The sequence below is a fragment of the Pituophis catenifer genome, unplaced genomic scaffold, assembly GCF_029215685.1.
Source record: "Pituophis catenifer annectens isolate HBS135680 unplaced genomic scaffold, rPitCat1.0.hap2 SCAF_1, whole genome shotgun sequence".
NCBI classification, from domain to species: Eukaryota; Metazoa; Chordata; class Lepidosauria; order Squamata; family Colubridae; genus Pituophis; species Pituophis catenifer.
Window position 1 is genome coordinate 51,272,148 of NW_027256881.1, and position 11,713 is coordinate 51,283,860.

The 11,713-nt window shown below is 36.2% G+C and overlaps 1 protein-coding gene across 1 annotated transcript in view; it reads left to right on the forward strand.

Annotated features, from left to right (window-relative positions):
• Positions 1-11,067, forward strand: part of CAPN2 (calpain 2) — a 47,109-nt gene extending 36,042 nt beyond the window's left edge. The window contains exons 13-21 of the mRNA XM_070949339.1: positions 1,756-1,792; positions 2,340-2,405; positions 2,584-2,641; positions 5,256-5,320; positions 7,373-7,441; positions 8,518-8,596; positions 8,976-9,092; positions 9,502-9,560; positions 10,979-11,067. Coding sequence (XP_070805440.1) covers positions 1,756-1,792; positions 2,340-2,405; positions 2,584-2,641; positions 5,256-5,320; positions 7,373-7,441; positions 8,518-8,596; positions 8,976-9,092; positions 9,502-9,560; positions 10,979-11,002 — 574 coding nt within the window. The 3' untranslated portion in view covers positions 11,003-11,067. The remainder of the gene's footprint in view (positions 1-1,755; positions 1,793-2,339; positions 2,406-2,583; positions 2,642-5,255; positions 5,321-7,372; positions 7,442-8,517; positions 8,597-8,975; positions 9,093-9,501; positions 9,561-10,978) is intronic.
• The last annotated feature ends 646 nt before the right edge of the window (positions 11,068-11,713 follow it).

Consider the following 11,713-nt stretch of genomic DNA (forward strand, 5'->3'; position numbering starts at 1 on the left):
CCTTCTCTGTCTTTTATATCGGTGGAATCTATGAATATGAAAATACTGAGAAATAAGAAAACAGAGCAGAGGTATTGAAAGCCAGAGCTGAAGGTCTATAAGGGAAGCTAAAGAACTATTCTTAAGGCCAGTGTCAGAAACGAGCCATAGCCATAAAGCTAACAATGAGCCTATATTTAACTTTACTTCTGTAGGGCTCATACTTTTTATAATTTTTTACAATATCTGTTTTTATATTGGTTGTGAATTGGAAACTAGGGGGAATATCACCAGAGATCTCAAATCCAAAACAATGATGAAGATTGCTGATGAAGATGAGAAAAACAAAATTTAAAAAAAATTGAACCAAGGTCCACTTTATCTATATCCTCTGCCTTTCTTCTCATTGAAATATATATTTTTAAATGCTAAGCATTATTTTGTCCTTTCCTTTCATGAAAATCCATGAGTGAATGAGAATGATAATCACAAATAGTAAAATACCATAAGATTAATTAAAGTCCTGTTAAGAGATGAAGCAATTCATCCACAAGCAACATCAGGTACAGCTGTATTCAATATAACGGGCATTAAATACTCAAGAATGCCTAGATATAAAAACTGTTGCCAAAATGCCAATGAAATGGGCACTTGATGCATTTCTGGAATGAAGGTATTCCAAAATTAGAAAATACACCATCTTCTGCTATCATTTGATTTATTTCTTTTATAACAAGAAATGTTGGACTACCTTTCCTATTTTTAATATTTGATATTTACCTGAAGCCTGGATCTCCATCAATATTCACCAAGCTCTGGTGTGGCCTGTCAGCCACTGGCCCCTCCAGCAGCCGAATTAGATGTTTCATCTAATTTTATTTACCGTTATGTTTAACATATTTTTTTCATATTTTAGTATGTTTCATTTAGATTCAAAAATATAGAAGCTACCGTGCTTGAGACAAAATATTAGCATTGAGTTTGAGCTGTATTCCAATAATGTTAATGGTCTCACAGAAATCCTAATAGTCAAATGTGGCATGGCTATATTTCAGTGGTGCATTTGCTCAGGTCCACTTGCTCTGAAAAAAGGCAAAGGTGGTAGAAAGCATGCTGGGAAGCTAGGGAGGAAATGGGAAGGTGGTCAGTCTCACTAGTTTAACTTTTGGAACAGCTGAGGGCATCTCTGGAATATACTTTCAAAATTCCAAATATATCCATCACCCAAAATTTAGGGACACCCTTCCTCAGAGTATGCATGTTAGCCTTTTGAAGTAGACCAAGCCAAGAAGCAGAGTCCATAAATTTAACTGGGGCTCAACATGGAGTCTTGAAGGCCTGACTGTTGCACTGAACTTCTTTCTAGTGCTTTCTCTGTTCTCCAGGCTTAAGAGATGCTTTTGTTTTTGTAATCATTTCTGTACACTGTAGATTCTATAAGGTCATCTGTATACAAATGTTTGTATCCACTGAAAGCCACAAATCATATGGCTGTGTATAAGAATGTTAATCCATTCATTTCTTTCTCTATTTTGTCATCTTAATTTTTTTTAAAAAAAACCATTGCTTTAGGATTTTTCTGCGTGATTGTCCAGATAACCAAAAATGATAGTGTTACAAGTATGTGCCTTTTCTGTGGATAGTTCTCAAAATACTTTTACACAGGTGGCTCGGTCCTTTCATAGCTTTACCCTGCCCCAGTTGTGTTCCTCTTCCTATCTGAAAGTCAATCATAATCTTTTTTGTGTTAACTCATCTAATTATGTTTATTTGTAGAGTTGTTGATGATGAAATTGAGGCCAATATTGAAGAGGTATGTTAGCTAATACGAATATTTGTTTTGACTGCAGTCAGGCTGCATAAACCAGAATTCCCAGTTGGTCATACTGGCTGGGAATTCTGAGAGTTGTCTTATATCTCTTGTCTACTTATATCTCAGTATATTTGATATATCAGGTGGGATGGGCACCTTTGTGAACATTTCGTGTTCAAGTTTGTTGTACCTCTAAACATTGGTCAAGCTGCAGAAACACTTGCTTCTGATAGAGTAGCCAGATGTTGATTGATTCCGAAAAACATTTGATTCACGGGGAAGAAGACCAAGTAAGACTCCACATTAGTCTCTGGCTTATAAAAGATAATTCTGCAGTATTACACTATGAAAGGTGACTTATAAAACTTTCAACTTTCAAGAAGACATAGAAACAGCAATGTTAGAGGACAGGAATGCTCAGAAACAAAACAAAAGATATGCTAAATACATTTAAAATGCATTTTCTTCTTTATGAAATAGCAACTTCAATAAGCAGAAACTTTTAAAATTTTCTTTCACTTTCCTTGGCAATTCTTTTCTTTCCTAGAAAGAACTCACTGAAGATGAAATTGAACCCAATTTTAAGAAATTATTTAAACAATTAGCTGGAGAGGTGAGTAAATGAATGTTCCATGGAGAAAAATACACAGCTCTCTGGGCCATCTATAGCTGAAGTAAGATTCTAAAATACCACTGCAGAATACAGCTTGGTAAAAAATAATTTAATTAGTTTCAGAAACAATATTTAACACACATGTTCTTAATGCTATCTTTATCTCACCTTTTACCAGGATGCTGAGATCTCAGCCTTTGAACTGTGTAATATTCTGAAAAAAATCTTAGCAAAACGTAAGTATTTCCTTCTTCCCTTTCTTGCTTTAGCCTTGCCTGCCTGAGTGTTCTCCACAGAGTCTGTGCTGTAATTCCCATTAACCCCTGTATTATTGGACTGAAACCCCAGAATTCGTCTGGAGGATGAATAAGCTGGAGAAAAATTAGTTTGAAAACATGCTGTCAGTGGTCATGAATAAGTTCACAAGGCCAGAAACAGCTTCCCCTTAGATGCTTAAGAGCAAAGGAGATCCAGAGCATCCCAAAATGTGATTAGATAGCCAATTCCTATGCCCTTGGATCAATTCTGTGAGAGAAAAAAGAAGTAAATTTTGAGGATATTTTATCTTCATAGGAAGCCAGCTAAAGACCGTGCCTTGCGCACGGTCACTCACACCCTCGTCACCTCCCGACTGGACTATTGTAATGCTCTCTACATGGGGCTCCCCTTGAAGAACACTCGGAGGCTCCAACTGGTCCAGAATGTGGCTGCGCGGGTGGTTATGGGCGCACCTCGTTACGCCCATGTAATACCTCTCCTGCGCGAGCTGCACTGGCTCCCAGTGGTCTTCCGAGTGCAATTCAAGGTGTTGGTCACCACCTTTAAAGCGCTCCATGGCATAGGACCAGGATATCTACGGGACCGCTTTCTGCCACCAACAGCCTCCCACCGACCAGTTCGGTCCCACAGGGAGGGACTCCTCAGGGTACAGTCGGCCAAGTTATGTCGGCTGGCGACACCCAGGAGGAGAGCCTTCTCTGCCGGAGCTCCTGCCCTTTGGAATGAATTGCCCCCGAACATCTCTGACCTCTGGGTCTTTCGCTGTGCCCTCAAGACCCTACTGTTCCGACAGGCGGGGTTGTCTAACTGAATGATTTTAAATTGGGTTTTAATTTTGGGTTTTAAAATCCGGCCAAAACTATTTAATGATTTTAATTAATTTTAACTATGATATTGTATATTTATGTTTTAATTCTGGCTGTACACCGCCCCGAGTCCTTCGGGAGAAGGGCGGTATATAAATAAAATTATTATTATTATTATTATTATTATTATTATTATTATTATTATTATTATTATTATTATTATTATTATTATTATTAAATAAATTGGACAGGCTATGCATGGTTTTCCCAGTAGTAATGTATGGCTGTGAGAGCTGGACCATAAGGAAGGCTAAGTGCCAAATAATTGATGCTTTCAAATTGTGGTTTTGGAGAGGACACTTGAGAGTCCTTGGACTGCAAGGAGATCAAATAATCAGTCAATCTTAAGGAAATCAACCCTGACTGTTCTCTGAAGCTGAAGCTCAAATATTTTGGCCATCAAATGAGAAGAGAGGACTCATTGGAAAAGACCCTGATGTTGGGGAATATTGAATGCAAAAAGAGAAGGGGATGGTAGATGATGAGATGGTTAAATAGTGTCATCAACACAGTGGGCATGAATTTGGGCAGACTCAGGGAGACACTGGAGGATAGGGAGGCCTGGCATGCTATGGACCATGGGGACACTAAAAGTCGGACATGTTGGTTCCTTCTGGATATGCAAACTCAATATTTATTTGTACCTTTCTTGAAGCACTAAAGCATTTCCAAAGTTCTGGATGTCCATAGGATTTGATTCAATGAATCAAAGCATTTACTTCTTTTTCCCTTTGATTTTAATACTGGGTGATTGTCAAACTTACCCTGTTATTTGAACCTCATGTCTGAATGTCCTTTGTACAGCTTCACACAGAAGTAATTATAGCTGAGCCTGCCCTTTTTGCTGAATATGTTACTTTTTTGGCTCATTGTCATTGTTGTAAGGATTGAAAATCAGAAATGAAACTTCTTAGGTTTATCATATCTAAGAAGCAAACAGCTGGATAATCATTAAATGCAAGAGTAGATATCTCTACTTTTTGCTGCCATCTTGTCGTCCTTTTTTTTTCAGCACAGATAATAGTAGACTTTAGAATTTCTCAGTCATGATACTGATTGTGAAGTGCTCCTTACAAGAAGATCATCTGACACTTTATAGTTGTTTGATTATAGGCAAAAGCTCCCTTTTTCAGGCATTTTAAGTGATATTGTTAAAACGTACTCTTTTCTTGGTGTGGCAAATTTATTAATTTTTTTCTTTGCCATTAATTGAATTGTATATTCAAATATTACAAGCCACCTTTCTAAAATCAAAGCCTTCAGTGGTAATAAAGCAACTATTAAAACGTTCCAGTAGTAAAATATTGTAAGAAAAGATAATAATCCATAAAAGCTTTAAAACTTCATTAAAATGTAATTTGGCCAGTTTGAAAACAAAACATCACATGTAGACAAAAGCAACATAGTTAATAAAGCACAGCCATTAAACTTTATGAAAAAAAACCTTTTAAAATTTTGCAAGCAAATGAGATGACTTTGGGCTTGAAAAAGCCTTATTCTTTAATGACTGTTAATTTATTAGTGCAATAAAAGACTAATAGAACCTGCAGCATGGGCAAGGGAAGGAAGTTACCAGTGCTTAAAATTAGCTTTTTTTAAAAAATGAAATAGAACTAGATGAATAGAATAATTGCAGGACTAGTGAAAGATTTTAAAGGTTTAGGAAGATTTCTGTGTGTAACAAATTTGCTGTTTTTCTTTGCAGGTCAAGATATTAAATCTGATGGCTTTAGTATTGAAACTTGCAAAATCATGGTTGATCTATTAGATGTATCCTTCAGTGTATGTTGTACATTTTCTGTTTAAGGCTCTAGTAGGGAAAAGTGGGGGCAGCAAAATTATGAATGGTCATTAAAGCAGTATGATGAATATGAACCTGGTAAGAGAATGGTCAAAAGTTTATAGGGCGCTTTTTGAGTGTCCTGGTTAATGAAATCCTTCTCATAGTTAAATTCTTCTGTATTTAATAGATGTATGCTGCATCTCATCCCTTGGGTAAATAGATGGAAACATGCCAATCATAGCTGTTTTATTTTACCAGGAAGTGTTTGTCTGAAAAGGGCATACTGAGTAGCAGGATGTTCCACATTGAACTGCCAAGATTCAGTCCAGATTGTGGCAGGATGTACATGTAATAAGTATTTAAATTGAAGGGTGACATATCTATAGCTAGCATGTACATTTTAAAAAAAACATTTGGTAGCAAGGCTAGAAGGAGATTTTAGGCTAAGAGATTGGAGACAAACAAAATAATAGTGCTAAGCTATATGGAACATGAGTATGATCCTCATTCATTCTTTGTACGTTCATAAACAGAGGAGGATGCAACTAGTTACTATACCTCTGCCTTTATTCATATGTGCAAAGAATATTTTTGCCTATGCCACATACAAAGCTTAAATCAGGTAAACCCTACCTGGGCTGAAAAATTATCACTAAATGGCAGTAACAAAATACAGAAAATTGTAACAGGCCACCATTTATTAGTGGTCTGGACTTTGAAGCCCAAATTTGGCATACTTAATATAATCAAAATTGTTTCTGGAGTTCCATTGTATTGTTCTGACGCACACCCCAGCCTGCAGTTTTTCTGTCCTACAATTCTACTTCAGCTACCCAAGATCTTCTGCCTCTAATTACTCCACTTGCTTCGTTCGGGAACATCTTCCTGAAACAAATGTATAACTGCCCAGGTTTATTTATTTATGCAGGATTTGGCTGTCCGTGTTGGAAATTTTTGAATCTGCAGTCTCAACAAATCTGGAAGTATCAAGTTAGGAAAAACTGACTTAATTCTTCTTTTCCAAGCATAAATCCATACAGCCCCTTTTTCTTGCATTTTTACCCTACTATAATTGTTTTTTCCCCTCCCTGTCCTTCTCCAATGTCAAATGTTAGATTAATGCTCCTTATAGAAGCATTGACATTCTATAACATTATGAATATACATGATGTTGGGTAAACATGCAATGAAATAATAATATAAGACAAAACAGATCAATTACATTATTCAGATAGTCCGTGACTTACAATTGGTTGCTTAACAATTGTTTGAAGTTACAATGGACCTGCTCAGAGCTACTTGGAAACTGTTTTCAGACTTAAAAGAGTTGTACACACCCCACAGCCATATGATTGCATTTTGGGCACTTGGCAACTAGATCATTTGCAGCTTCCCGCAGTTATATGACTGTAATTTATAATTTGTTGTGGGTTTCTGGCATTAACTTCCAGTTTCTGGTAAAAAATGCCTGTTGGGGAAAATGAATTTCCTTAATGACTTCTGTAAAAAATAGTTGTAACTTCAAATCTGAATACCTGATGCAAAAATACAAATTCAAAATACAAAAATACCAATGCACAAATACAAAGAGCACCCCAACTCTAGCTGCACATTTAATACATCCTTATCCACTATGTACCCTCCACTCCAAGTTGCTCACCCCTCAAATATAGAAAGTAACAAAATGGTTACATAAAAAGGTGTCTTATCACATGCCTAAGAATAGGTTTATTTCTACAAAAGTAGCAAGTGTTTAGTAGAAAGTAGCAAATTTGGAGCAACTAAGATTCTGCTCTGTAGACTGAAGTGGGAGAATTATAGCCAAAGAAAGCTCCTACAGCACGGATGTCAAACTCGCGGCATCACATTGCCGTCACATGATGTATTGTGACGTTTTTCCCTTCACGGAGCTGGGGTGAGCGTGGCCTGCATGTGATGCATCTGGTCCGTGGGCTGCCAGTTTAACACCCTTGTACCTACAGTGAGAGAATTTGGGATTTTTTTTCTGTTTAAATTGGAAATTTCTTTAACCAAAACAGACTGATGGAAGTGGTAAACTAGGGCTGAAAGAATTCCACATACTTTGGACAAAGATTCAGAAATACCAGGTAAAAGTGGACCTTTAAATAAACTAATGTGGGTAATTTTGATTGCTTAAAATCTACTCTAGCAACTTGGATCGTGTAGCTTGGATGAGTTTCCTGGTACCAATAGTGTCATTAATATCAAGCAAGATACATTGTTGCTCTGAGTGCATAAAACAGTGCATGAGCCTTGGTGGCGCAGCAGACTAAAGTGCTATTAAATAGCACCAGCTGCCTGCAATTACTGCAAGTTCAAATCTCACCAGGCTCAAGGTTGACTCAGCCTTCCATCCTTTCGAGGTAGGTAAAATGAGGACCTGGATTGTGGGGGCAATAAGCTGACTTTGTATAAAAAAGAACACCGCTTGGGGGGGGGCAGGTATATACAAAGTATGAAGGCTATTGCTTAACGCATTGTAAGTCGCCCTGAGTCTCCGGAGAAGGGCAGCATATAAATCGAACCAATAAATAAATAAATAAATAAATAAATAAATAAATAAATAAATAATAAATAATAAATAAATAAATAAATAAATAAATAAATAAATAAATAATAAACTTAAGTAGCATTGGCTTTTATAGTAGAAAGTGCAACTTGTTCATTTGCTGGGGAATTCTGGGAGTTGAAGTCCACATATCTTCAGGTTGCCAGGGTTGAGAAATATACTGCTCAAAAAAATAAAGGGAACACAAGCAGAAGACATCCGAGATCTGAATGAATGAAATAACCTTATTAAATACTTTGTTCTTTACATACAGTAGTTTATACACTGCTCAAACAACTAAAGGGAACACAAAACTACTGTATGTAACGAACAAAGTATTTAATAAGGCTATTTCATTCATTCAGATCTCGGATGTCTTCTGCTTGTGTTCTCTTTATTTTTTTGAGCAGTGTACTAAATATTATTCCATCAAACTTATAGGGCCCAAGACTGATTCTCCAGAAGAAAAAGAACACTTATTTTAATTTTATCAAGAGAAGAAATGTGCATGAATGATGAGGAAATAAAAGGGGCTATCTGCATATGTTTTCTTTTCCTTTAGATAATGCAGTATTTTTAATAGGGAAAAATGTCCTTTTTTTCTACATTCTATAGAAAATTTATCGGGATATGGATGTAGATCATTCTGGCACCATGAACTCCTATGAGATGCGGAAAGCCTTGGAGCAAGCAGGTACTTTCAGATCAAAAGTAGAGATCACCAAAGACTAATGATTAAGACCCAATACATTATAGCCTCCCTCATCGTAGCTGCTTCCAGACGTGGTCCTGAAAAGTTGCAATACCCCATAGGTAGAATAACATAGTCCAGTTTTCCCCAACCGGATGTCCTCCAGATTGTTCTTTTATCACCTGCACACCTCCCACCATGCCAGTGGGTACCCTAAGAATGACAGGAAGCATAATCCATGCAATTGGAGGATACCTAATTTGATAAGGCTGGAAAACCTTACACTTGGGAAAGGTTTTTAGCAATATCGAAACTCCTTCTTGCTTTGTATTCAGCTGCACCAAGGATGCATCTGTAGCAATTAGTTTTGCTTGTATTTCAGGATTTAAATTGGATTGCCAATTGCATCAAGTCATTGTGGCCCGTTTTGCTGATGAGCAGCTGATCATTGATTTTGATAACTTCGTTAGGTGCTTGATTCGACTGGAGACTTTGTTCAGTGAGTATCTTTAATTTAGGATGGTGAATTTAAAATAATGCTTTTGTTTAGTTTTTACCTTTACTGAGTTCCAGATAGGCAATATGAACTGCTTCCTTGCAACAAGATTTGTAGTAATAAAGTGCATGCACAATTCTTAAAATATAAAGAGCACTTTGTGAAAATAAATAAACTGACTTCCTAGCTTTAACTAACAGGTTGTAATTATTTATGAAATTGAACAATGCTTTACATTCCCATAATTACACATCTTAGTTTAATTACAGACTTTTAGGGGCAGGTCTAATAGCTAAGAGTAGTAATTTTCTCCCTTGTTTCTCTTGATGAAATAGTTTTTGCTGCTTTTTTCTTTCCTGTGAGAAACTAATGAACTTTATTAATTCAAACTCATTTTTTTATCCCCTTGTAGAGATATTTAAGAAACTGGATACTGAGAAAACAGGAACAATACAGATGAATCTTGTCACTGTAAGTTAGCAAGCCTATCAAAATCTAATGACACAAAGTCACTTTGGAGGAAAAGCTCCTTTTTGTGTTTGCTGGTTTAAAACAACCTTGAGTATGCATATTGTTTATAAATGAGGCACTGGAAATCTTCTATTAACTAAATAACTAGTTCATAGATATGCAACATTTCTTTTATTTGCTCATTAAAGTTGCTAGGGACTAAAAACACAGGACAGGAAATTTTGAAAAACACTAAGATAGCAGTTTCCATGCAGCTGTGGCTGACATATGACAGGCTATGCCTCAGGAGAGCAGGCTGCCATAATTAAGCCTTGTAGCAGAAGAAACTCATAAAAACTCATGTTTTTTCTGTGCTTGCCTACATAGACTCCATAAACTGATAATGCTTACAGGTTTTAATTATGTTAAGTAAATATTAATATACAACTCATTGCATGTATTAAAATAATTCTGAACTACACTCCATCCTCCATAAGTCAAACTAGTTCATTAATCTTTCACATACTTTTCTTGATAAAAAAATGTTTTGGCAGATATAGAAACAACTCAGCCCCTCTGCAGCCCTAAAAGCAGAACCATGAATTTGTTTTCGTGGTTGCTATTTAAGCACAGTCTTGTTCATAAATGCACCAGAGAACAATGCAGCATTTCAGCAGAGTCGGGGAGGGAATGACAGCATTAAATAGCATGGATATATCTTGTGAATTCTTAATTTAACTTGAAAATATGCATAACCCAATACATTGCAGATTTTTTAAAATTCATTATGTAGTATTAAGATATATATTCTACTTGAACACAAAAGAGTAGATGACAAAGAATGAAGCAGATAATATAAATCAGTTCGAGAGCAACTTAATTGTGCAGCTATTAGCTGCATTCCTCAAACATTTTGTACCAGAAAGTTACTGCTCTGTCAAAAAATGTACTCAGGATCCCTCCCGAGCCATGTTCAGAGTTTTCATAGATTAAGAAACTAACACTAGGATGTTACCTAGCAAGGGGAGGCAACCTAGCATCCTCTATATATGTTTAAAACTTCAACCCCATCAGTCCTTCTAGTCTAGCCAGTAGGAAAGCATTATGAGAGATTGCTAACCTATGGTATAAAATCTGCAAAACATCAGCATTTGTAAGTATAAATCAGAGGAATTCATATGTAGGATTTGGGGCTTTTATGAAATGTAGAGGTTTTCTGACTATTGTATTGTCTACAGATCCAGGCAGAAAAGTACTTAATTCTCCCCGTAAAGCAGTGCTAGTCAAATTTATCTTGAATTTGTAAGAGAGTCAAGTTTGCTTAGTTGACTCAAGCCTTTTTCTACAAAGAATTTTATTTTTGAAAAAAATATATATATCTAAATTGCCATATATTTGTTTCAGGATGCTTATAGCATGTTTTTCCTTCTCTTCCACAGTGGTTGTGCTTTACTACCATATGAGAAAGCAATGAAAAAATGGTGAAAAGTTCTCTTGGGAATGAACATGGAACATATTTAACAAGGGCTTACTATACATCTTGTACTTATTGTGAAGCTGCTAACGGAGAGTATTGAAAAAACAAAGCAATTGCCAAATAATCTCAATATATTAGCTGTAACTTTTTATGCAATACTATAGTATTTGCTTAAAGTCTTCCAGGTTTGCCATAAGGTAGATTTCTGGGAGTTGTCATTCTATTATTTCTAAGAGTATTGAGAATGGCTGCATTTTCTATTAGAAATTAGCTTTATATTACAGATTATTTTAACCAACTGAAATCTGATTCATCAGTAAAGAATGCTTTTGCCATTCAAATAAAAGACAGTTGATAATGCTCTCAGATCAGATTTCCTTTTCTCTTTTCTCTCTTCTCTACTGTTCAGATAAATTCCAAATTTTGAGCTTTTTCAGGAAAAGATTTTTTTTTAAAAAAATTTAGCAGTGTAACTTGAATATACGTTAGTTGTAAAATGTAACATTATGTGACCACATCACTTAGCACCAGCAATCCTTTTTGATATTGTTAACTGAATTCCACTAACCGCTAGGTGAAGAATCACCCTAACCCAAGTCATTCCCAACTCGGTGCCTCCCAGCCCTGAGCTTTCATAAGGCAAAGGACTGCTTGCTCTTGAACTTCCCCTACCCCCCTATCCCACCATCTGTGCCCT